The sequence below is a fragment of the Salvelinus sp. IW2-2015 genome, linkage group LG1, assembly GCF_002910315.2.
Source record: "Salvelinus sp. IW2-2015 linkage group LG1, ASM291031v2, whole genome shotgun sequence".
NCBI classification, from domain to species: domain Eukaryota; kingdom Metazoa; phylum Chordata; class Actinopteri; order Salmoniformes; family Salmonidae; genus Salvelinus; species Salvelinus sp. IW2-2015.
The window spans coordinates 54,094,340-54,116,197 of NC_036838.1; the positions used below are offsets into that span (position 1 = coordinate 54,094,340).

Consider the following 21,858-nt stretch of genomic DNA (forward strand, 5'->3'; position numbering starts at 1 on the left):
TTAAATTTTACGTTTCATCAAACTGGCAAAGGTTCATCATTGACTAACTATGTGTCTGGGCACCCTAACCGTGAGAACTGTGCAAAACAGTAGGCGCATTTCATGTGAGCATTACACAAAAACTCCCCGGCCTTCACAATAGTGCTCCACCTCTCTGTTTGCTCAAAGCACGAGAGATGCAAGAAAAGCTGTGGGTCTGGGTGTGGGAGAGCCTGAATGACATGGCATTGATGCTGCCGCTGTTCGCTGACCCTCGAAATGCAGGCCCAGCCCCCAGTGTGAAGTGTCTTTGTGTTGGCAGATCCCAAAGTAGCAGGGAACCAGCAGAGAGGGGGGGTGGGATGGGTACCAGCCGGGGGAGGGGGGAGGGGTTTAACACTCTTCTCTAGCAGGACGCATGCTCCATAGGAGGATTAAGAAGACTTTATTATAATAGATCATTTGCATACCTCCAGAGGGTGTTAACCTTTGACACCTCTCTAGCACCACTGACAAACTGACAACAGAAACCACCTCACTCAATATCGGAACCTTTCAATACATGAAGCAGATCTTGCAGACAGAAGAGTGTAAATAACTAGAAGCCTTTTATGAATACCCAGATGCAATGTTCTCCATGTGCATGGAATGTCCACATTTTCAAGTTAATCAATATCTTCATTTTTTCAAATGATTTTGAAGCCTCTCATTGAATCATCCCATATGAAATTACACTTGTTTGAAAGAAAAAAGTGCATACAGGACCTAGATGTGTGTTTATGGTTTGATTTTATTTTATTAGGATCTATTTTAGTCCTCATTTTGGACGAATCTTCCAAGAGTCCCTAACAAACTTGAAAATGCAATTTACATTTTCACAAATAACACACTGTTACAAACAACAGATATATCACACTGACATATTGACAAAAACAAAAATGTAATATATAAAAAAGTAGATAAGAAAAAGAGGATTGTGTCGAGGCACAGATCTGGGGAAGGGTACCAAAAAAAATTCTGCAGCATTGAAGGTCCCCGAGAACACAATGGCCTCCCTCATTCTTAAATGGAGGAAGTTTGGAATCCTCTTGACTCTTCCTAGAGCTGGTCGCCTGGCCAAACTGAGCAATCGGGTTAAGGGCCTTGGTCAGGGAGGTGACCAAGAACCCGATGGTCACTCTGACAGAGCTCCAGAGTTCCTCTATCAAGATGGGAGAACCTTCCAGAAGGACAACGATCTCTGCAGCACTCCACCAATCAGGCCTTTATGGTAGAGTGGCCAGACGAAAGCCACTCCTCAGTAAAAGCCATATGAAAGCCCTCTTGGAGTTTGCCAAAATGCACCTAAAGGACTCTCAGATGGTGAGAACCAAGATTGAACGCTTTGGCCTGAATGCCAAGCGTCACGTCTGAAGGAAACCTGGCACCATCCCTACGGTGAAGAACGGTGGTGGCAGCATCATGCCATAGGGATGTTTTTCAGTGGCGGGGACTGGGAGACTAGTGAGGATCGAGGGAAAGATGAACGGAGAAAAGTACAGAGAGATCCTTGATGAAAACCTGCTCCAGAGTGCTCAGGACTTCAGACTGGAGCAATGGTTCACCTTCCAACAGGACAACGGCCATAAGCACACAGCCAAGACAATGCAGGAGTGGCTTTGGGACAAGTCTCTGAATGTCCTTGAGTGGCCCAACCAGAGCCCGGACTTGAACCCGATCGAACATTTCTAGAGAGACCTGCAAATAGCTGTGCAGCAACGCTCCCCGTCCAACTTGACAGAGCTTGAGAGGATCTGCAGAGAAGAATGGGAGAAACTCCCCAAATACAGGTGTGCCAAGCTTMTAGTGTCATACCCAAAAGACTCGAGGCTGTAATCGCAGTCAAAGGTGATTCAACAAAGTACTGAGTAAAGGGTCTGAATACTTATGTAAATGTAATATTTCTGTTTATTTATTTTTTTCATTTGCAAAAAACAATCTAAAAACCTGTTATTGCTTTGTCATGGGGTATTGTGTGTAGATTGATGAAGGAACATTTTAATTTAATCCAATTTAGAATAAGGCTGTAACGTAACAACATTTTGAAAAAGGAAACTAGTCTGAGTACTTTCCGAATGCACTGTATAGTCCAAAGCGTACTTAACTTGTTAATACATTTTTAACCAACAACGTTCCTTCCGTCTGTTGTATGATTAATGTCCATGTATGGTAACATAAGACAAGACAATGTCTGTCTTCTTCAGTAGATTTTTCTGTGTCTTTGTGAGGACGGCTGTCTATGTTTGGCTCTCAGCTCAAGGGGCTCTCCTGTCCACGTACACGCTGCCTCACAAAGAGGACTTGACACTGAAATTCCTTCAGATGAGAGTTGCTAGGTGATGCCATTGTTCATGCCTTTTTTGTGTCCCCATATTCATACCCAAATTCTAAAGTTCTTTATGAAGACCATCTCATTAGTAGTCACATATTCATACCAGCCCACCCCTCCACTTGACCCCTCCCTTTCCTAGGGTGGGAAAGACCTGTTTTAAATAAGATGGTTTGTGGAAGATGCTTCCAGCTACTTGTAAGACTGTCCAACAAGATAAGGACTCTTATCTTAAGACCTCAAGATGACCACAAGTAATACCCACTGGTTTCTTCACTCTCATTTTCTCTCTTACCGAAGTAGTACTAGTAGTAGATGAGAAGAAAAAAATGTACATTATAAATCATGTTATTACTATTGATAAGGATATAAGAATATAATACAGATATAATCAATATTCAATTAACAATTCTGGGGCAGGGGACTAGGTGTGTGTGTATGTGTGAGCATGTGTGTGTGGTGTGTTGATTTTTTTTTACAAATAGACATAGTACAATATTGTATTTTTTTTCTAAAAGCTAAAGTACTAGGGGGATAGCCTACAGTCGTTTCACTGAATGTACATCCGCACTGCACAGGTAGTATAATCTTATGACTTGACCCCACCTCTACCGCATACCATATATGGATTGTGCCCACATTCCAAAGGCGGAGCTCATCATGCCACCTGTTTTTCTATGGAACTTTCGGCTGAACCGAAGGGCGGTTAACACCGGTAGTGCTCACAGAAGTTCGGCGATATTCCGAGATCAGATCAGAGAGGAATTGCCGTCAAAAGTTTTTTTTTAAATGGATTTCCGTCGTGTTACTTTTCATTCTTTGTTTTTGTATCTATTTATTAACCATATATTTATTACTCTTCACGCGAAAGAACGTACGTACTCTATTTTTCGTTTTAAAATGCGATTGTAAAGAGGCTTGCTTTGTGTTTTATGAGTTGGGGGATTGGGCTGTGACATGGTATTCTTGAAGTTTTGTAATATTCTTGCAATATTGTCTATATTACAGTGTTATACAGTCTTTTTTTAACAGTCTTTCCTCCAATATTTCTATTTTCTATTCAAAGTATTGCTTTTTCTATGATAACTAACTTGTCAATATGGGGAAAGATCCCTCAAACAATTCCATGGGCTTGTTCATGTACTGTTCAGTTTCTTTTTTGATTAAAATAATTGTAAATTGTTAAATACAAAAAATAATTAGCCTATGTTGACTTAAATAAAAGAAAGGCAGTACATTGTAGGCTAACTTTGCTACTTTAAACATGCAATAATGATACTTTTCATTATTCTTAATTTATACAACTTGGTAATGGTGGTATTTGATCATGATTTAAAGGAAGGAATTTTACTTCACAATGAGGACTTGACACTGAAATTCCTTCAGATGAGAGTTGCTAGGTGATGCCATTGTTCATTCAAAGTTTTTAGTTTCAGTATTGGAGTGGACAGGGTCTTGTACTGAAGGGAGAAGGGATGGGAGTGTAGGCTGTGATTGACTTGCATGGGTTCTTAGAGATGTTCCCAACAATTTTCACTCCCTATATCATGCTATTTAAATTCCCATACTTTCCTCTGCCTTTTTCATGCAAACACGGGGGTTGAAGGACATGGTAATTCATAGTTTACTTAAATGGACATGGCTTATTTGATCAGATTTGTCATGCCAGGGCATGTCCTCTTGAAAGCCATGGATGGCGTTATATTGGGCCCTATTTGGTGAATCTAGGCCTGGCAATTTCTAGCAGGCTACTTTAATAATTGTTGGCTCAGAGAAACAAAGTAACTTTGATAATCCAGTTTACTTGTAGAGTACATCGCTTATTACGCATGTTCAATTTCTTATAACACATCAGAACTTATGCCTATTATTTTCTAATGAAAAGGCTCCTCATATGAACTAAAAATGTTTACTAATAGTGCTCTAAAATGATCTCTGTAGAGGTGCTGCTGGATATGAAAGCTTCAGGAGGCGAGTTGGGATGGTTGACCTGGCCATATGAAGAAGGGGTGAGTAGTTACCATACCATATAGTGAGAAAATATAAGGATTGCAGTAGTCTAACCAGATGGATGGTCTACACATGATACACCAGATGGTGTGAAACTTAGGCTAGATGTCACACAATGTAGATTCCAAGCCACATTTTGAATTGCAGATTTTTGAAAGGTCACATGCAAGACATTCTCTCCTCGCTCATTCCTTCAGAACAGTTTTCTGTGAAAGATGTAATGAGTGGCAGCTCGCAAAGTTTTGGAAAAGCTAGCCTACACTGGTTTTAGAGCAACCCTTTCATAATACAACTATGAATGTCATAAAATGTCAGCGTAAGAGCTGCATCTGAATTTACAGGACAAAAGTACATTTTCTAACTGAAAATAGCCAACAGGTTGTCATCATTCCAACAATATTCCACCAAAAACTTTTTTGTTGTTGCTGTGGTAATATAAATTTGGGAGGTTCCTGTCAGTCAAACTAGAACACAAGACTGATGGAAGGAGAAAGGAAGGGAGACTGGGTGGAGGGGGAGAGAGGCATTCCTCTATCTATAGTAGTGTGGTTGACTGTCTTAAAAAAGCAACAGGACGTGGTCAGCGTCAGTGCCCTAACTGCTTTTCTTTTGTGACCGTGAAGTTTACAGATCCTCCAATGCATTCTCTATGTATTGGGTAGGATTCCCCCCTATTTTATGATGTTTTGTCTATTCTCACCAAACTTCCTCAAACTTATGGAACACATTTACATTTGACTTTGGAGTGGATGTTTTAATAATGCACTTTGTTCTTGATCTATATCTATCTTCTCTTCCTTCTCACACTCTCCCTTCTCACACTTGGAATAAAGCACTCACTGTGCATGGTCCAATGAAATATGCCTTTATGGAAGCCATCTGAGGGGTTAAATGATTTCATGATGGTTATGCTTTTAAAGCCATGTGCTTAATTAATGGATTCCTTTAAATCCTGCTACCAGGCAAGCATTTCCTTATTTTCCCTCTCTTAAAACAGACTTAATCACAGCCAATATTGCTGCCATGTCTTTTCCATGAACTTATAAAAAAAACTTTAACTGCCATAATGCTTGGTATTCCACAAAAGTATTTGTTTTAGTGTTATGTCTGTGTCACACAGGCACCCACGTCAGTTCGTGGAAACCACACATGTAGTGAGCAATCCACGCGTCRAGACTAAATCCTTCCCTGGCGTGTGGAAGAAAAGTAGCAGGAAAGCTTGAGCAGTTTATAGGCTTCTCAGCAGGCAGACAGTTGTTTCATCAATAAAACAGCAACTGATCCTTGACGAGAACATAATCCCCTTAATCTTACGCTCATTCTCTTAAAACCCTCTCTCTCCTTCCTTCACTTGTTGTGTCTTGCCCTGTACATTGTGTTAAACTAAACCTCTGTTCTCTCTCTGTTTCAGTGGGAGATAGTCCAGACAGTGGTGAATGGCTCCCTCCTCTACACTTACAGTGTGTGTAACATCGACGCGGGTGAGCAGGACAACTGGCTCCGAACCACCTTCATCCAGGGGCGCCCAGGGACCACCCGCATCTCTGTGGAGCTGCACTTCGTTGTGCGGGACTGCAACACCTTCGACGGCGCCTCGCTCGCCTGCAAAGAGACCTTCAACCTGCACATGTTCGAGGCCGATGCCGACGTGGGCACCAGCTTCCATAAGGGCCAGTTCCGCAAAGTGGCCACCATCGCGTCGGACGAAATCACGCGGGGCCGCGGTGTGCTGAAGGTAAACGTGGAGACACGGACAATGGGCCCTCTATCCAGGAAGGGCTTCTACCTGGCCTTCCAGGACATGGGAGCGTGTGTGGCACTGCTCTCTGTGAGGGTGTACTACAAGACTTGTCCGTCCACCGTGCAGAGCCTGGCCGCCTTCCCAGAGACGGTAACAGATGCCCTGAGGGAGGTGGAGGGAACATGTGTGCAGAACGCCATGAGCCAGGCCACCCCACGCATCTACTGCACCGCTGAGGGAGAGTGGGTGGTGCCCGTGGGACAGTGCCAATGCCGCGGAGGCTATGAAGTTGTTGGAGACTCCTGCCAAGGTAAGACTACAGCCAGGCTTCACGTAATGCATCTCCCTGCACACCCCAACACCCTACCTGTTGTAATGTTAGGTGTTCGTTTTCAACTGCAGCTGTATTTACAGAAGTGCAAGGCCTAACCACCACCCTGGCTGGGTTTTAGAAATGACTGCACACTGTGCACAAGAATGTTAATTGTGATTTAAAACACCTCACAGACATGAATGTTAATTTTGATTTCAAACATCTCACAAACAAAAATAAAAGCAGGTCAGGTGTAGAATGATTTACAGGAATGAATGTAGACAAAACAGTGAAAGGTATTTGGACATGTTTTTGTTTGTTTTGACAGCAATACCAAGAGATGTTTAGGATTGTAACACTATTTCCAAACATAATATGGGAGAGGGACTGCATGTGGGAGAATGTGGCAGAGGTACAAGGCATAAGGGAATTTTGGGGAAGTTTTGACTGCTGTAAAGAGCACTCCTGGTCATGAATCATCCTACCTGTTAGTGTTGGCCAACATTTTCTTTCCACTGTGTTTGTCTCTCAGGACTTAGAAATGGGGTGGGGTGAGGAGGATACTGTTTTATGGACAATGAAAAATGTACGAGGGAAATCTGTTGTAGACTATAGGGGCATGAGGCGTAAAAGTTTGTAGTTTAAGTAGGAATGTTGTTTAAGAATGTTTGAATGCATATAATCCGGATACATCTGTTTGTTTGAGGCAAGGGGACTGGTAGAGGCATTTGTTTTTTTAATGTTGTAGTTGAGAAACACTGAGAGTACGCCTAGATGGAACACATTGCAGTAATGAATTGAAATGTAAATGATTTTTTGCTCACATTGTTTGTATGAAAGTTGCCATGTCTTTGGTAATCCAGGGTGTGGTGTGTTGAGCTATCAGGAGGAAACTGGAAAGGAGGGAGGGGGGGGGGGGCAGGGAGGGAGGAACATTACATTACTTTACGCTCAGTGAACTGGGGATTTCTGAAAGGAATTCGTTCACCCTCACGTCCCCTCCCGTACTGATTGGCTAAGGAGAGCCATGTGACTTGATGTGCCAGCTGAAGAGTACCTGAGCAGTGTGTCTTCTCCACACAGCTATTTGTGTGCGTCCATAGCCATGGCTGAGGCGAACCACAGATTACAGGGACTGTGCCATCACGCCCATCTCAGTCAGGAAGGTTATACTGAGTCAGTCTGTGGTTTATGACGGGACAAGATGCTCCCTTGTTGAAGCCAGAGATCCTAGTCACCTTGGGTGGTATAATTACTTGGATTGTATCCCTTTGACTCCCTATTACAGTAAAATATAGCCAATAGGCTCGGCAACCAGGTTAGCTCATAGATCAGGGATCATCAACTAACTGAACTAAAATATAAACGTAACATGTAAAGTGTTGCTACTATGTTTCATGAACTGAAATAAAAGATCCCAGAAATGTTCTATATGCACAAAAAGCTTATTTCTCTAAAATTTTGAGCGCAAATTTGTTAACATCCCTGTTAGTGAGCATTTCTCCTTTGCCAAGATAATCCATCCACCTGACAGGTGTGGCATATCAAGAAGCTGATTAAACAGCAAGATTAATACACAGGTGCACCTTGTACTGGGGACAATAAAAGAACACTCTAAAATGTGAATTTTTGTCACACAACACAATGCCATATATGTCTCAAGTTTTGAGGGAGTGTGGATTTGGCATACTGAGTACAGGAATGTCCACCAGAGCTGTTGCCAGAGAATTTAATGTTCATTTCTCTACCATAAGCCGCCTCCAACGTCGTTTTAGAGAATTTAATGACCCCAAGCATACAGCCAATGCAATGCTGGAATGGTTTCAGAACAAGAATGTGAAAGTCCCTTTGTGGCCCAGCCAAAGCCCAGACTAGAATTGAAAATCTGTGGAAAGACTTGAAGATTACGGCTCACCGCCGTTCCCCATCTAATTTATGAGAGCTTGATCAAATATGCAAGGAAGAATGGGAGAAAATCCCCAAATCCAGATGTGTCTCTTGTGGATACAGACATACCCAAGACGACTCAAAGCTGTAATCGCCGACAAAGGTGCTTCTACAATGTATTGACTCAGGGGTGTGAATACTTATGTAAATGAGACATTTCTGTATTTCATTTTCAAAAACATTTCTAAAATGTCTAAAAACTGAGGGCCAAACCCGGGCCGCAGGCCGCCAGTTAGGGAACCCTGTCATAGATTGTTATGTTGTTACCGTACTACATTAAAGAGACATTTATCTTAACATTGAGAAAGTATTCCACCATACCATAGCTCCAAGCCTGAGGAAGGGTACCCCGAAGGGTCTGATAGTTCCAGCCGAAGGGGGAAGGCCAAGCTCAGGAATGTACCATGTCCAGAACTGTTGGCAGAGGCATCTGTCAGTGCTGCTGTGAATCGCATCACAAGCGACATGCCAAACAGAAGATGTATTAAAAAAATACATTAATGATGCAATTTCAATGCTGTTTGAGTTTCTTTGTGGATCACCACATTTGCTTGAGATGATTTTACTGCAACATTGCTCACTGCATCCAAGTTTTTTGACATAGGCGTTTCAAAGAGCTGTCAGTCAAGGCGAGCTCATGAATATAAGTTCTCCGCCACTCAGCCTGTCTTTTCAAACTTCCTGGTAGTAAGCCATGAGAGAGAAATGCCTTTTTCCCTCAAAAATTTCAGCATTTCTAATCCCCAAAAATATTATGGGGGATATTATAGTCACTCAAAAGGCCATTTTACATGGGAATGACTGTTCGGGACCTTTAAAAAAAAAAATACAGTTGAAGTCGGAAGTTTACATACACCTTAGCCAAATACATTTAAACTCAGTTTTTCACAATTCCTGACATTTAATCATAGTAAAAATTCCCTGTCTTAGGTCAGTTAGGATCACTACTTTATTTTAAGAATGTGACATGTCAGAATAATTGTAGATAGAATTATCACATTCCCAGTGGGTCAGAAGTTTACATACACTCAATTAGTATTTGGTAGCATTGCCTTTAAATTGTTTAACTTGGGTCAAACGTCTCGGGTAGCATTCCACAAGCTTCCCACAATAAGTTGGGTGAATTTTGTCTCATTCCTCCTGACAGAGCTGGTGTAACTGAGCCAGGTTTGTAGGCCTCCTTGCTCGCACACGCTTTTTCAGTTCTGCCCACAAATTTTCTATGGGATTGAGGTCAGGGCTTTGTGATGGCCACTCCAATACCTTGACTTTGTTGTCCTTAAGCAATTTTGCCACAACTTTGGAAGTATGCTTGGCGTCATTGTCCGTTTGGAAGACTTCCTGACTGATGTCTTGAGATGTTGCTTCAATATATCCACATAATTGTCCTCCCTCATGATGCCATCTATTTTGTGAAGTGCACCAGTCCCTCCTGTAGCAAAGCACCCCCACAACATGATGCTGCCACCCCTGTGCTTCATGGTTGGGATAGTGTTCTTCGGCTTGCAAGCCTCCCCCTTTTTCCTCCAAACATAATGATGGTTATTATGGCCAAACAGTTCTATTTTTGTTTCATCAGACCAGAGGACATTTCTCCAAAAAGTACTATCTTTGTCCCCATGTGCAGATGCGAACCATAGTCTGGCTTTTTTATGGCAGTTTTGGAGCAGTGTCTTCTTCCTTGCTGAGCGGCCTTTCAGGTTATGTCGATATAGGACTCGTTTTTACTGTGGATATAGATACTTTTGTACCTGTTTCCTCCAGCATGTTCACAAGGTCCTTTGCTGTTGTTCTGGGATTGATTTGCACTTTTCGCACCAAAGTACATTCATGTCTAGGAGACAGGACGCGTCTCCTTCTGAGTGGTATGACGGCTTCGTGGTCCCATGGTGTTTATACTTGCGTACTATTGTTTGTACAGATGAACGTGGTACCTTCAGGCGTTTGGAAATTGCTCCCAAGGATGAACCGGACTTGTGGAGGTCTATAATCTTTTGATTTTCCCATGAAGTCAAGCAAAGAGGCACTGAGTTTGAAGGTAGGCCTTGAAATACATCCACAGGTACACCTCCAATTGACTCAAATGATGTCAATTAGGTCATCAGAAGCTTCTAAAGCCATTACATCATTTTCTGGAATTTTACAAGCTGTTTAAAGGCACAGTCAACTTAGTGTATGTAAACTTCTGACCCACTGGAATTGTGATACAGTGAATTATAAGTGAAATAATCTGTATGTAAACAATTGTTGGAAAAATTACTTGTATCATGCACAAAGTAGATGTCCTAACCGACTTGCCAAAACTATAGTTTGTTAACAAGAAATTTGTGGAGTGGTTGAAAAACTAGTTTTAAATACTTCAACCTAAGTGTATGTAAACTTCCAACTTCAACTGTATATATATATTAAAAGATGACAAAGCCAGAAAAGACCCAAACAGGGTTGCCATGACAAACTTGTTCAGTTCATTATTATACTAGTTTATAATACTGAGTCATACCCTAATTCTCTGTACAGTCAAGCAGAAACACATTCCTGTCAATGGCAAGGGATTTATGTCTCTAAAGGTCCAGAGAATATCTTCTGGGAACGAGGAAGTAAAGGGGAAGGTTGGGCCAGGATGACTCAAATAAGATGGCTGTTCGTGACTCAGTATGAAGTCATTAGGGAGGGTAGTTGGTGGTTAGTGGACAGTTGGCGGGCACATGAGAGGTTGGTCAGTTAGATGTGTGGAACTGCCAGGAACTTAGTTAAGTTAGGCAAGGGGCGGTAGGTAGCATAGTGGTTAGAACGTTGGACTAGTAACCGAAAGGTTGCAAAATCAAATCCCCAAGGTAAAAATCTGGCGTTCTACCCCTGAACAAGGCAGTTAACCCACTATTCCTAGGCCATCATTGAGAATAAGAATATTTGTTCTTAACTGACTTGCCTAGTTAAATAAAGGTAAAAAAAATGTTGTCAAGAGGATTAGTGTGGAGCAAAAGGACAGCTGTTTGTGAATGATATGCCCAACTTCACTCCTCTTTGCTCTTTCATCCGGTTGTTAACACAATGAGCTCTCTAAACCTTGTTCCCACTCATTAGAACAATGGGCCTACACAGAGATCACAACATAGATGAAATTAACAGATACATTACTGCCTCCACCACTCCATTCATTCATAAAGAGCACTGCCGTGTCCAAAGGGACTGAACAGGACAATGTGAGGCATTATTTCAGGTACCACTTTCAGTCAGATATTATTATTTTTTTCTTTAGTTTTGTAAGAAAATCTATTTTTTTTTACTCTTAATGCAATTCATCAATAACAAACAACCACATTAATATGTAATAATTCTGTCAAATTCCTTTTTTAGTCTTGTAAAGTTTCGCCCACTGAGATTCAAACATTCTCAGAGTGATCTTGAAAGAATGCTGTCACTGATATATGCAGCGCACATGCCACCATTTTAGGGCTCTAATGAATAAACACAACATATTTATGGAACCACTCAGTCCAATCCCAGTCACAATAGATGAATAGGGGTAGGGGTGCTTTGATACGTGGCAGGAGTCCTGCTGCTCCTTCTCCAGATGAAACAGGCTAGCCCCCTTTTCTTATGCGTTCAGAGCACTATACACCCCTACACTCCCAGAGTGATTCCCCAGAGAGAACTTCTGTTGGTACTTGAGACCCTAACCCATCCCCCATCCATCTATTCTTCTCAATCCCCCCTACTCAAACTCAAAACTCATATCCATTGTTCTATTGTGGGGCTGGTTGTTACGCAGCGGTCCTTCTGTCATGGTGGTTAAGTCACCGGCAGATCCRTCTTGTCCATCACAGGTCACCCTCTTCACTATAGAGGCCTGATGAAAGACTTATCCCCTGGGGAGACATTAGAATAAAGGGTGTGAGAGAGGAGATCGCTTCTTAAAGTAAACATTCACATCGATTCTCCTAAAAAATGTGTATTGATTTAGGCTCCAACAACACGGTCGGTCAACAACATCTCCCCTTTACCAGTTCTACTTCCTCCAGACTTCCTCTCCCTTGCTCCATCCTAGCATGTTGTCACCGGAGGAAGGGAAGGAAGTACAGTTTCAGACTGCAATCCTTGCATCCTGGTTTCTGTCCAACACACACACACACACACACACCACACACACACACACACACACACACACACACACACACACACACACACACACAACACACACACACACACACACCACACACCACACACCACACACACACACACACACACCACACACACACACCCCCCCCCTCTTTATATCCTACACAGGTCAATTGAATATCTTCAGCAGTAACCATTTTGCTATTTCCGTTAGGCTCCTCAAACAATACCCACACCAGCATTCACAGTGCTGATTTTGGAGTTCAAAAGGGAACGGTTGTACAGAGTGAACATCTGCTATGTTGAGTGTTTCCGTGGCATCCGGTTGACTGTCAGTGCAACTTGAGAATGGAACTTGAGGCGCAAAGGACAAGTGGAGGCAAATCGTCCGGAAAATCCCATTCCATTCTGTTTAAATACAAAGCCTCAGTGATTACAGTTTAACCACAGCCTGAGTTTCCTGTCAAGCCCCAGGGGACTGACAGAGATATCGTTTTAATGTATTGTAACTCAATCACACACTCTTTCCCTTGTGTACGTGTGGATACTAATAATACTATAACTGATAAGCATCCTCCTGTTTCTTTCAGCATGTACGCCAGGCTCCTTTAAAGACTCTGTGTCCAGTGAGTCCTGTGAGGTTTGTCCTGAGAATACTGAGCCATCCACAGCCGGCGCCCTCCTGTGTCCATGTATGGAGGGATTCTACCGCTCCCCATCAGACCCTCTTATGTCAGCCTGCTCTGGTAAGAACAATGGCTAGATAGTCAGCTACAGCCAGGCCTATCACTAACAAAGGATTAGCCAATTCTACAGCCATTCCTTATTTTATCCTGTGTCCTCATAGGCTATACTGTCTTTATGTCATCATCATTGTTGATAGAGGGATCTGAGCGTTCTTCATCTGGTGTATTAACATTTGGAATGTCTCATAATAACTATTGTCTACTTTCTGCCTCCTCCTTTAGCCCCACCCAGCGCCCCTCGTGACCTGGCCTCCACCACTCTGTCAGCGGACGGCAGGCTGCAGCTGTCCTGGAGCCCCCCACTGGTGACAGGAGGCCGCCGGGACATCTGCTACAGCGTGGTGTGTGAGCGCTGCACCGGGGCCCTGTGTGTGCCCTGTGGGGAGAAGGTCCGCTTCCAGCCCGACCCCACGGACCTCCAGGACACTGTGGTGACTGTCAGCCAGTTGGAGCCCCACCTCAACTACACGTTCACTGTAGAGGCCCGCAGCGGAGTGTCTCAGTACAGCAGCCAGAGACCCAGCAGCACCATCACCACCTCTCTGCACTTCACTGATCCCCCCAAGGTGACGTCCATCCGTCTGGATGAGCGGAGCCCCACCAGCCTGTCTCTGTCCTGGGCTCTGTCCAGCCGAGCACCATCCCATATCACCCACCGCTACGAACTCATGTACCGCAGGAAGGTAAGACAGACAACTACACTCCTCCCTCTCTCTTCTCTCCATGTCAGTCACACATTAAACACAACATATATATAATAGTATTAGTATATCTCTATAGTGAATCCCCTCTCAGTGCTCCTCTCTCTCCCTGTCCCGTGCAGGAGGACGACAGTGAGCGTGATGTCACTGCATACACAGTCCTGGTTCTGGACAAGAGTACGGTGCAGATCAGTGACCTCTCCCCTGACACGGCCTACGTGTTCAGAGTCCAGGCTCTCAGCCCTGAGGGAAACCCAGGGGGATACAGCATGAAGCATGAGTTCAAAACCTTGCCCATTGGTAAGTGTGGCCCTAGAGACACCACACTGTTTGTCTCTAATATCCAGACAAGACGTTTAAAAATGTGAGTGTATTGTGATCTCACTATGTTGTCTGTGGTTGTGTTTCAGCAGAGTCTCAGGTCCAGAACTACACAGGGGTTATGGGAGCTGTAGTAGGAGGAGGAATCATGCTGCTCGTCGTTGTAGTCCTTCTACTGCTGCACAAACGGTTAGAACACACTAATCCTATCATATCCCTCTGTCCTAAGATGTAGTTCACATTTGGTATTTCATTACATTTCCATTTCAGTAATTTAGCAGATGCTCTTATCCAAAGCGACTTACAGTTAGTGCATTCATCTTAAGATAACTATGTGGCACAACCACATACTGTATCTCAGTCATAGTGAGTAAATGTTTTTCTTAATAAGCTGATTGAGAATGTAATGCCATGTCATCTCGAAGAGGGTTTTTATCAGTAACAGCCAGAGTAGCTGTTAAAAACTGTAACTGTAGCTGACTGGGTCTGTGGCTGAAGATGATGCTGCCTTTACTGATACGGCAGCCTGTCTGTATATACGAGTATAGGACGAGTCAACAACATTATCTGGATATGAGTTAACAGAATATGAACTTTTAAAAGTGAGATTTTCACTGGGCAGTTTAATGATACCTTACATAATAAGAATGTCTTAACATTGCATATTGTCTGGCCAATCATAATAGTGACTGTGCTTCCTAACAGGAGAATGAACTACCGTCATAGACAGGGATCAGAGGACCCCTACTTCTTCAGCACAGGTAGGAATCACAGCATCCAAGAAATACACTACATGACCAAAAGTATGTGGACACCGGCTCGTCGAACATCTCATTCCAAAATCATGGGCATTAATATGGAGTTGGTCCCCCCTTTGCTGCTATAACAGCCTATACTCTTCTGGGAAGGCTTTCCACTAGATGTTGGAACATTGCTGCTGGGACTTGCTTCCAATCTGCCACAAGAGCGTTATTGAGTTCGGGCACTGATGTTGGGCGATTTGGCCTGGCTCGCAGTCGGCGTTCCAATTAATCCGAAAGGTGTTCGATGGGGTTGAGGTCAGGGCTTTGAGCAGGCCAGTCAAGTTTCACACCGATCTCAACAAATAATTTCTGTATGGACCTCGCTTTGTGCACGGGGGCATTGTCATGCTGAAACAGGAAAGGGCTTTCCCCAAACTGTTGCAACAAAGTTGGAAGCACAGAATCGTCTAGAATGTATGCTGTAGCGTTAAAATGTCCCTTCACTGGAACTAAGGGGCCTAGCCTGAACCATGAAAAATAGCCCCAGGCCATTATTCCTCCTCCACCAAACTTTACAGTTGGCACTTTGCATTGGGGCAGGTAGCGTTCTCCTGGCATCCGCTAAACACAGATTTGTCCGTCGGACTGCCAGATGATTCATCACTCCAGAGAACGAGTTTCCACTGCTCCAGAGTCCAATGAAGGCAGAGAAATTTGACTAACTGACTTGTTGGAAAGGTGGTATCCTATGACAGTGCCACATTGAAAGTCACTGAGCTCTTCAGTAAGGCCATTCTACTGCCAATGTTTGTCTATGGAGATTGAATGGCAGTGTGCTCGATTTTATGCACCTGTCAGCAACGAGTGTGGCTGAAATAGCAAAATCCACTAATTTTAAGGGGTGTCCACATACTTTTGTATATATAGTCAAAGTCCCTCTATTGGAACAGCGATGTGCATTACCAAAGAGATTATCTCCCATCTTCAATCTCCTCCTTGACTAATTGTCTTTCACACTTCCTCAGATCAACTGAAGCCCCTGAAGACCTACGTTGACCCACACATGTACGAGGACCCCAACACGGCTATCCTGAAGTTTGCCAGCGAGATTCATCCCAGTCTTGTCACTAAGCAAAAAGCCATCGGAGCAGGTAAATGTCAAACTAGTTTACAGTAATATTTTGAACAAATCTCACTGATCCCCTCCCCCAAGAAGAATGTTATGAATTCATATTATTCTCTGTGTGTTTCTGTTTCACAGGAGAGTTTGGGGAAGTGTACCGTGGTTTGATGAAGGCTCCAAGGAGAGGAGAGGTAGCGGTAGCCATCAAGACATTGAAGCCAGGCTACACAGAGAAGCAGAAGCAGGATTTCCTGAGTGAAGCTAGCATCATGGGCCAGTTCTCCCACCAGAACATCATCCGCCTGGAGGGAGTCATCACCAAGTGTGAGTTCCTGCTCTCAGACACTGTCTGCGTCTCAAATGGCAGCCTCTACTGATTCACTGAATAGTCATTTATTGTCAGGTGTGTGCGTACTGGTAGCGAAGTCAGGTGCAGGAGAGCAGAGAGTTGTGAACAGGCACACACTTTATTGAGTCAGGAGAAACCAACAGACGGACGCAACTGCGTCAAAACCTCCAGCCATTAGGCAAAAGTGCAAAACGCGCAAAACATTCACAATAATTTATGTTTAACAATAAACATCTTCGTGAACAACACGGTATAAGCAAACCAGTCTGGCGCGTCAACAATTAACACGTAACACAAACAATTTCACATAAAGACATGAGGGGGAACAGAAGAATAAATACATGCAGTGTGATTGGGGAATGGAAACCAGGTGTGCAGGGAACAAGACAAAACAAATGGATACATGAAAAATGGAGCGGCGATGGCTAGAAAGCCGATGACGTCGACTACCGAACGCCGCCCAAACAAGGAGAGGAGCCGACTTCGGCGGAAGTCGTGACATTTATTAGTTATTATTAAGTTATTTACTTTATCTAGTAACATCCCCTATTTCCCATCTCCACCATACTGTGCCTCTTTTGTAGACTTGAAGTACTACATTGGTACCTTTTTATAATTTTCTTCTAGCAGTCAAGCATGCCATGATTGTGACAGAATACATGGAGAATGGAGCGCTTGACAACTATCTAAAGGACCATGATGGGGAGATGTCATCGTACCAGCTGGTGGGCATGCTGCGTGGCATCGCGGCCGGCATGAAGTACCTCTCTGACATGAGCTATGTTCACCGAGACCTGGCTGCCCGCAACGTTCTGGTCAACAGCAACCTGGAGTGCAAGGTGTCTGACTTCGGCCTGTCCCGCGTGCTGGAAGACGATCCTGAGGGCACCTACACCACCAGCGTGAGTCAAACATCCATAGTACTGATATTAATGTATGGAAACAGTGGGGGTATAACAATCTACTTTGTGCTATGCACTTAGTAGCCTTCCCATGTCTTTACTTATAATTGGTTACAAATGATTGGTGATGTTGACAGACACTCACTCCGCCTCCTAAACCTTTACATTAGTAATAGCCATGCCTCCAGTGAATACATTCCCTTCAGTCTCATTCTTATGATTAGTTATTGTTGCTGTTCCTTCAGGGAGGGAAGATCCCCATCCGCTGGACCGCCCCAGAGGCTATCGCCTACAGGAAGTTCACCTCGGCCAGCGACGTGTGGAGCTTCGGCATAGTCATGTGGGAAGTCATGGCCTTCGGAGAACGACCCTACTGGGACATGAGCAACCATGAGGTAGGCCCTACTGGGACATGAGCAACAATGAGGTAGACCCTACTGGGACATGAGAAACCATGAGGTAGACCCTACTGGGACATGAGCAAACATGAGGTAGACCCTACTGGGACATGAGAAACCATGAGGTAGACCCTACTGGGACATGAGAAACCATGAGGTAGACCCTACTGGGACATGAGCAACCATGAGGTAGACCCCTACTGGACTACTGGGACATGAGCAACCATGAGGTAGGCCTACTGGGACATGAGAAACAATGAGGTAGACCCTACTGGGACATGAGCAACCATGAGGTAGACCCTACTGGACATGAGAAACCATGAGGTAGGCCCTACTGGGACATAAGCAACCATGAGGTAGACCCTACTGGGACATGAGCAAACATGAGGTAGGCCCTACTGGGACATGAGCAACCATGAGGTAGACCCTACTGGACATGAGCAACAATGAGGTAGACCCTACTGGGACATGAGCAACCATGAGGTAGGCCCTACTGGGACATGAGAAACCATGAGGTAGGCCATACTGGGACATGAGAAACCATGAGGTAGACCCTACTGGGACATGAGCAAACATGAGGTAGACCCTACTGGGACATGAGAAACCATGAGGTAGACCTACTGGGACATGAGCAACCATGAGGTAGACTCTACTGGGACATGAGCAACCATGAGGTAGACCCCACTGGGACATGAGCAACAATGAGGTAGACCTACTGGGACATGAGCAAACATTGGGACATGAGCAACCATGAGGTAGACCCTACTGGGACATGAGAAACCATGAGGTAGACCCTACTGGGACTGAGCAACCACGAGGTAGACTCTACTGGGACATGAGCAACCATGAGGTAGACCCACTGGGACATGAGCAACAATGAGGTAGACCCTACTGGGACATGAGCAAACATGAGGTAGACCCTACTGGGACATGAGCAACCATGAGGTAGACCCTACTGGGACATGAGCAACAATGAGGTAGACCCTACTGGGACATGAGAAAACATGAGGTAGACCTTACACTTAATCCGTCACATTTCCTTCACTCCCTTCCCTGTTTTATGGAAATAACAGAGCGCTGTAGGTCTGGGTAAACACAAGGCCTCTGTGATGCATCATCTCTGGGTATTTATCCTGGGTGGAGTGTTTAAAACAACCCACTAAGGGCCTCTAAGTCAAAATAGTTCCCACAGTCCTCTTCACATAAAACTGTTAGTGCCCACATGCATTAACACAACACATAATCTTACAGTCTGTTGGTTTAGATCACAAACACTAGCTCTGTGAGACATGGTCTAAACCCCGCTTCTTCCTCAGGTGATGAAGGCCATTAACGAGGCCTTCCGGCTGCCTGCACCCATGGACTGTCCATCCACCGTTTACCAGCTGATGCTGCAGTGTTGGCTGCAGGACCGCTCCAAACGACCTCGCTTCCCAGACATCGTCAACATCCTGGACAAACTGCTCCGGAGCCCAGAATCTCTGAAAACCATTGCTCACTTTGATCCCCGGTAAGATGCGAATGAATGAAGCTGATTTCCCCTGGACATGACAGTTGATTTATTTCAATCACATACTGTGAATATAGCATTTACTTACCAATCTATTTCCCTGTTTTTTCCACACAGTGTGTCCATCCGCCTCCCCAGCACCAGTGGCTGTGACGGCTCCCCCTTCAGGTCTGTGCCGGAATGGCTGGAGTCCATCAAGATGAGTCAGTACACTGAGAGCTTTGCCTGCGCTGGAATCACAACCATGGATCAGGTGCTATCCATGAGGCATGAGTAAGTACTACACACATACAGTAACCATGCACCAGCCTCACCACATTACATGAGCTAAGTAGGGACACTGCCACGTTTGAAAAATACAGTAAGAGTATTCAGATCTTTGTTAAGCATTTGTTGTCCGGTATGCCACACTCATCTATGGAATGCAACACTCTCATTCATGCTGCACTCATAAAATGCCCCTCCCCATACCATTCCTCACTGCCCCACCCTATATAGCACCACTGGCTGTATCATGTCCGAGTAGGAAGTTTCAAATGCAATCATATTTTATCATGTGCTACCTATTGGTTTGAATGTGAAACATTTTCCTAACAGCTCCTGTCTCTATCTTTCTTCTCTCTCAGGGACATCAGGAACATTGGCGTGCGGTTACCAGGTCACATGAAGAGAATCGCCTACAGCATCGTTGGACTTAAAGACCAGACCAGCTCACTCAGTGTTTGCAGTACAGTGTTTGCAGTGTGAGACCCCCAACCTGAGATTCCCCAAAATAGGACTGCACTGACCACCTTATTTCACTGTCACATTGAATAGGGAAATGGAACAAGTTGGGTTGAACATGTACTAATAATGGCTGAGCCACGCTGCTTTAGACTGGTCAGTGGCATGACTGAAGAGGACCTTGCCTGCCAGCCACTCAGAAAAGACTGGCATGTAAAACCTCCATGAAGAACATGTCAGTTACATGTCAGTCCTCCATGAAGATCTCCATGACAAGAGACGCTGAGAGATGGTTAAAGGAGAAGTAATGCATCATATATAAATAACTTTTTATATTATCAAGTATGGAAATATAATGGCAGATAGGAAACGACAGGCTTTGGAGGAAGCTGTATGAGACCTGAGACTTTTTTTCTCAAATGGAAGTCTGAAAAACAAAAGACATTCAAGCTAAGGCACTCCAGGACTGGGTCTACCTCCTACTCAAGCACTCACTTATTCCTCTAGTCACTTCTGGACTTATTCGTTTCATAAAGATTTGAGGTTTTGACGTAACAGATAGATAGATGAGAATGCCAGTCTACTCAAATGACAGGTTTATTGGTCTTCTGAATTATTCCAGTCAGGTCAAGAGATCAAATACCTTTTCTTTCTTTTTGATTTTGTAGGTTCCATCCTGTCTGCAATCCACCTCATATACTTTTCTCTTATACATTTTGAAATAGTATTTTTCTTTAGTTTACAGTTCATCTCCATCTACTCTTAGTGGTTCTTCCATTATTATTTAATATTTATTTAATATTTAATATTTATTGTATTTTTTAAATTAAAGACACTGCTCTGGCACATTTTTAGAAATATAGTTTTCTGTTTCAATAAAATCATTGTTTCCTTGTAGCAATCACTTGTCTGAATTCAATCAACCAGCAGAAAATAATATCAACTACTGTACATTACATTGTAGTTATACTATTTATACACTGGATTCTCGACATAGCTCACTGTAATATCTACTGCTGTACATATCATTCTAGGTATATATATTTTGTGTAAATATGCATAGATTGCATTAGGATTACTAATTTAATGTTATTTGGGTTCACTGGATTCGTTCTGATATTTATGATTTCTTGTTTCTGATGATTATTTGTGTGCTTGTTTGACTTTTTGCACTGTTAAGGAGCTAGAAACAAGCATTTCAGCACATGAAACATTTCGATTTGATAAAAAATACAGGCAAGAAAAAATCATGTTTGATTGAAATCAACATTTTGGGGGGTATTTCCTTGACAACCACCCTCCAGTTGGCGATAAGCACAGTCAGCTTCGATGTCAGTTAGTGACTACCATTGCAGTCTGGAATGTTCCATCTCTACTCTACTGTACTTCATCACATATGTATCATCTGTTACTGAGCCCCTGCTAAATTCATACTCGCTGTATCTAGGACTCAATATTAATTTCTCTTCAATTAATTGTTCACTTGCAATTTTGAGTGGGACAGTTATTACAATGTCTCTAAATGTAATATTGACACGTTTATCTACACTGAATAAAAATATAAACGCAACATGTAATGTGTTAGTTCSATGTTTCAAAAGCTGAAATAAAAATCAAAAAGCTTATTTCTCTCACAATATGCACAAATTTGTTTACAGTCCTGTTAGTGAGCATTTATCCTTTGTCAAGATAATCCAACCACTTGTCAGGTGTGGCATATCAAGAAGCGGATTAAACAGCATGATCYTTACACAGGTGCACCTTGTGCGGGGGACAATAAAAGGCCACTAAAATGTGCAGTTGTGTCATAACACAATGCCAGATGTCTCAAGTTGAGGGAGCATGCAATTGCCATGCTGACTGCA

General features: G+C 43.5%; 1 protein-coding gene across 3 annotated transcripts; it reads left to right on the top strand.

The window, feature by feature from the left end:
* Positions 1–2,952: 2,952 nt before the first annotated feature.
* Positions 2,953–21,618, top strand: LOC111970183 (ephrin type-A receptor 2-like). Of its 3 annotated transcripts, none has more exons than XM_023996755.2 (15): positions 2,953–3,221; positions 4,289–4,356; positions 5,769–6,408; positions 13,068–13,223; positions 13,446–13,906; positions 14,047–14,224; positions 14,338–14,434; positions 14,951–15,006; positions 16,014–16,139; positions 16,250–16,435; positions 17,088–17,362; positions 17,608–17,757; positions 19,077–19,270; positions 19,388–19,543; positions 19,897–21,618. In XM_023996755.2, exons 1-15 carry the CDS (start codon positions 3,137–3,139, stop codon positions 20,015–20,017), a joined length of 2,949 nt encoding a protein of 982 aa, XP_023852523.1. In that variant the 5' UTR covers positions 2,953–3,136; the 3' UTR covers positions 20,018–21,618. The 3 variants fall into 3 exon arrangements, with proteins under 3 accessions (XP_023852523.1, XP_023852501.1, XP_023852512.1); XM_023996733.2 differs by having other exon boundaries at positions 2,954–3,221; positions 14,335–14,434; XM_023996744.2 differs by having other exon boundaries at positions 2,957–3,221; positions 14,335–14,434; positions 17,091–17,362.
* The last annotated feature ends 240 nt before the right edge of the window (positions 21,619–21,858 follow it).

Coding starts and splice junctions, on each gene's coding strand:
- LOC111970183 (XM_023996733.2), top strand. CDS start 3,137: ATGGATTTCCGTCGTGTTACTTTTCATTCTTTGTTTTTGTATCTATTT. Junction 13,224..13,445: donor TCTTATGTCAGCCTGCTCTG/GTAAGAACAATG, acceptor CTCCTCCTTTAG/CCCCACCCAGCGCCCCTCGT. Junction 14,435..14,950: donor CTTCTACTGCTGCACAAACG/GTTAGAACACAC, acceptor GCTTCCTAACAG/GAGAATGAACTACCGTCATA.